The sequence below is a fragment of the Salmo salar genome, chromosome 03, assembly GCF_965601325.2.
Source record: "Salmo salar chromosome 03, fSalSal1, whole genome shotgun sequence".
Lineage (NCBI taxonomy): Eukaryota > Metazoa > Chordata > Actinopteri > Salmoniformes > Salmonidae > Salmo > Salmo salar.
The window spans coordinates 79307988-79312359 of record NC_138293.1 but is presented as its reverse complement, the minus strand read 5'-3'; the positions used below and the strand labels follow the sequence as shown (position 1 = coordinate 79312359).

Here is a 4372-nt window from a genome sequence, read left to right as displayed (position 1 = left end):
TACATCAGCACCTTGGATACGGGCACACCATTCACCAAAGAGCTCCTGCCCCGTTTTCAGCCAATCAGCGGAGTGTTTTCTCGATAGGAGATCAACCCCACCCCCTTCGCTTCCAACGGTATCGTTCCGCTTTGGGAATGTCCTTTCCGACAGAGCTGTAGATTTGACTGAAATTGCCAAATGCAACCCCCGTTTCTTTTACTCATCATTTTCAAACTGCCATTCTCTGATCTAACAGTTTGCGTTTGCTCTAGCATGGTAATAACGCATGGTTATTACGGTTTCATGGGTGAGAGTGTATTCAGCTCAACAAATTGCTCGCTCATTATTTTAAAATATGTCAAATAAATAAGTCGGAAGCACTTGGCAATACCAGTTAACCTATTGGAATGCAAGTATTCCATATCATAGCCTTGTCGGGGCAATAGGGGAGATATATCTCGGCTGAAATGATTGATACGATGATCTAAATCATTTTGGATGTCAAGCAAAGGCATATAATCTATCAACCATGCATCGCTGAAAATACATAATCAAAAGATACTATATGCAAATGACATCATTTATCATATGTCTGACTTCATAATCGATGTATTTTTGTCTGCTGTCAGAGACATAGGAAAAGTGTGACGCAAATGTTCTTGTTATGGGCGTCTCTTAATTTTTATGCCTTGGATTGACAGTATAACTAACCAATACACTTTCGAGTTTGTACATTTCCAGCAGGCTGGATTCCCCAACCTGACCAATTGCAGGCCCAGATTTGGTGCTCGTATTGTTTTGACCTCTGAAACCGCATCACCGCCTACCTCGTGCCCATGGCGGAGGAAAGCTATAAATATAGGCGCATGACAGCCGACTGGGACGAAGTTGTAAAACTCCCAGGTAGAAGGGAAACATTCTGCAAGCCTGCTGAAAGGGGAAAACGCCAAACAACCTAAAAATCTAAACTAAAGCAAAATAAATAACGATAACCTATCGACGTCTACACGTATTGGAATACTTTTTTTATGTTAATATTATATTATATGTGAAGAAAGTATCTACCTTACACTTCTATTTGCACTAACGGTACTTCAAAACTACTGAGAATCTTTATTTTGTACGAAAAAGTAAGTATTGCTTTTGACTCAATTACTCTTTACATGTTCGATTGTATATCCATCAATCATCTATAGCCCAGTATTCATGATGAACTATTTACCCCAGGTTATATCGCAAGGGATTTTAATCAAGTTGATTTGCTGCGTCAGTCCCAGAAATTAGGGAGGGGTAGCCTAACTAACTGAAGCGTGTGTGTGAGAGGGAAAGAAAGACGGGATATGAGCTAAATAGTTCTCTGCATTTGCTTGACTATCAAGACTGACTGTCAAATTATTGAAAGAAGAAACTTGCGGAGGGGCAATAGGCTATGCATGGAATTGTGTCCATCTCTTTTTTTGGCCCCGTTATTAAATCTCCAGGTCGGAAAGAATAGTATATCAAGTGGTAATTTATAGGTCCGCAGAGATTATAAAAAAGGTAGCTGCTCACACTGCCCCAAACGAACAAAACCATCTGCTGTTGGCCAGAAAACCGTATATTTCGTAATGACCGAGTATGATTGTTTATTGGATACAGTTTATTTAGCGTTTTCTTCTGTACTTGGCCATATCCAAAATGAATAGACTAGTTGTTACATTTTACTAAACCGTTTGTCGACACTGTTCCGATAATCACAACACCTAACCTGTCTATCCCCTGCCTCGCCTAGTTGACGTTCACTGCTACAGTTTAATCAGCATACCAAGTAGTGCGAGTTGAGAGCCGCCAATCTGATACAATATTTACAGGGTACATTTTTCTATCGCCAGCCTGATTGCTAATATGTAACTGTTCTGTAAAAAAAGTGCAGTATGCCTTTCCGAATGTAACTGCGACTGTGACGTTGGCAACATTGTAACGAGGCTAGCTATTTATTATGTAACACGATCAGTTCTAGTGCTTCTCTATAGCTTCGTATTGAAAAAACAGCACAGCTCTTTCTGTGTGGAGATTTCTAACATTATGAATATCGTTTTCATTTACTGTGAAATCTTTAGGTTGTTCATATTGAGTTGTAGATATGCAGACAAATTCACTAGATCCCCTTGCTTGTCATGGCTATTTATAAACTAGGTCGTTCTGTTCCATAGCGTGACATTGCATTGTTAAAGATGATTCAGGCTATAGACCTTGATACTGAATAGGCATTGTTCGGGAAAGCGCTTGTAAGTAAGGGTTTCACTACTGTTTTACACCTGCTGTATCCTGTGCATGTGACATATAAACGTTGAGACTTGAAACAAGACATAGAAGAGGTGAACGCTTGATCCGTCATTGCATACTAGTTGATTTGAGTGTTCATACGGACTGCAATTCTATTCTAGATGTTTCCCTCAGGAAGTAAAGGGTTAACGTTTAAAGGGCATTTTATTGCATTCCTTTACAAAGTCTGCAGTAGTAGGCTCAACCTCAGTCAAATAGGCGAGGACATTGCCACCCACATCTTTGAGAAGTGTTGCCTGTTTACAAAATGTTGTCTAATTATACTAAATGTTACTAAATTAATGCAAATTCTTTACATGGCTTGTATCTAGTGGAGGAATGGTTCATGCCTTTTAATGTCTTACTGTCTGAACAATATGCTAATAATATTTTATTTTCTCTTTTTTCAGGAAAAAACAACGTTCAATCTGTGGAAGAACGACTAGCACTTCTGTTTTTAGAGCAGTTCCACAAAGCTGTAGTTCCTTTTGCCTGGTGTTGACCCCAACCCATCACACCCTACCCTGCCTGGAAGCACCTACGCCACCCACCACAGATACGTAAAGCAACTCAACAGGACGCAGCTGCCGACACCTCTTCTCGCACCCGGAGCAGTTCAGCAGCCAGCTATGCAGCTTGAAATCCAAGTAGCCCTCAACTTCGTCATCTCCTACCTTTACAACAAGCTGCCGCGGCGACGGGTCAACATCTTCGGCGAGGAGCTTGAGAGGCAGCTCAAGGGGAAGTATGAGGGCCACTGGTACCCAGACAAGCCATACAAGGGCTCTGGATTCAGGTGCATCCACGTAGGGGAGAAGGTGGACCCGGTGGTAGAGAAGGCAGCCAAAGAGAGTGGCCTGGACATTGAGGATGTGCGCCACAATCTGCCTCAGGACCTCAGTGTGTGGATCGACCCCTTCGAGGTATCCTACCAGATCGGGGAGAAGGGGCCCGTCAAGGTGCTGTACGTGGACGACAGCAATGAGAGCAGCCCTAGTGGGCTGGAGCTGGACAAGGAGATCAAGAACAGTTTCAACCCTGAGGCCCAGGTCTTCATGCCCATCAGCGAGCCTGTGGTGGGCCCCTCTCCGACTTCCAGCTCGCCCTCGCCTCCCTTTGGCCACTCGGCTGCTGTCAGCCCCACCTTCATGCCACGCTCCAACCAGCCTTTAACCTTCACCACCGCCACCTTCGCCGCCACCAAATTCGGCTCCACCAAAATGAAGAGCAGCAGCCGCAACAACCAGAACGGCAACGGTGGCCAAGGCGGGCAGGGCCAGAAGGTGGCCCGCACCTCACCCACCAACCTGGGCCTGAATGTGAACATGCTGCTGAAGCAGAAAGCCATCTCCACCTCCATGCACTCTCTGTACGGGTTGGGCCTGGGCCAGCAGCAGCAGGCCTCAGCCCTCAGCCCCAACGCCAAGGAGTTTGTGTTCCCCAACCTCCAGGGCCAGGGGAGCCCGAGTGCACTATTCCCCAGTGACAGCTCCCTCAGCCCGCTGCAGTACAGCAATGCCTTCGACGTGTTTGCGGCCTACGGAGGTCTCAACGACAAGTCCCTTATGGACGGCTTGAATTTCAGCTTGAACAACATGCAGTATTCGAACCAGCAATTCCAGCCAGTGATGGCCAATTAGTACACAAAGATACTACAGTACTAGTACACAGAAATGACCAGAGATATGGGGGAAAAAAAGACTAAACGCACATCAAAAAATGAAATAGGAAACAGAATTTCCAGGAAAAATTGAAAGTGACTTGTTGTCGACTGTAAGAACTGTGTACAAGTCCAAGCGCATGAGCCTGAGGGTGAAATGACTTTGCCCCCTTGAGTTATCTTTTTTTACGATGAAGCTTGTAGTACAAGATGTCCAAGCTTGGTTACCTAAACTTCGACATGCATCATTATTTCTTTTGCCAACCAAGCACAGAAATTATTTTTTACGTGACTGTTTTAAAGATAAAGAAGAAAAACAATACAAGTCATGGCCTCTTTCAGTATTTAAGACATAACTGGACATGCCAATTTTCCAAGGATTGGCATTAATAAGTGGGATTTCCTGGTCTTTTTTCTAATTGTATA

At 44.1% G+C, this 4372-nt stretch overlaps 1 protein-coding gene across 1 annotated transcript; it reads left to right on the top strand.

Moving 5' to 3' along the window:
• The first annotated feature begins 861 nt into the window (after positions 1 to 861).
• Positions 862 to 3950, top strand: LOC106601729 (protein Tob1). Its single transcript, XM_045715484.2, has 2 exons — positions 862 to 1112; positions 2697 to 3950. Exon 2 carries the CDS (start codon positions 2916 to 2918, stop codon positions 3924 to 3926), a length of 1011 nt encoding a protein of 336 aa, XP_045571440.1. The 5' UTR covers positions 862 to 1112; positions 2697 to 2915; the 3' UTR covers positions 3927 to 3950.
• Positions 3951 to 4372: the final 422 nt, after the last annotated feature.

What these genes read in the sequence shown, in the direction of transcription:
- LOC106601729 (XM_045715484.2), top strand. Translation starts at nt 2,916, where the DNA reads ATGCAGCTTGAAATCCAAGTAGCCCTCAACTTCGTCATCTCCTACCTT.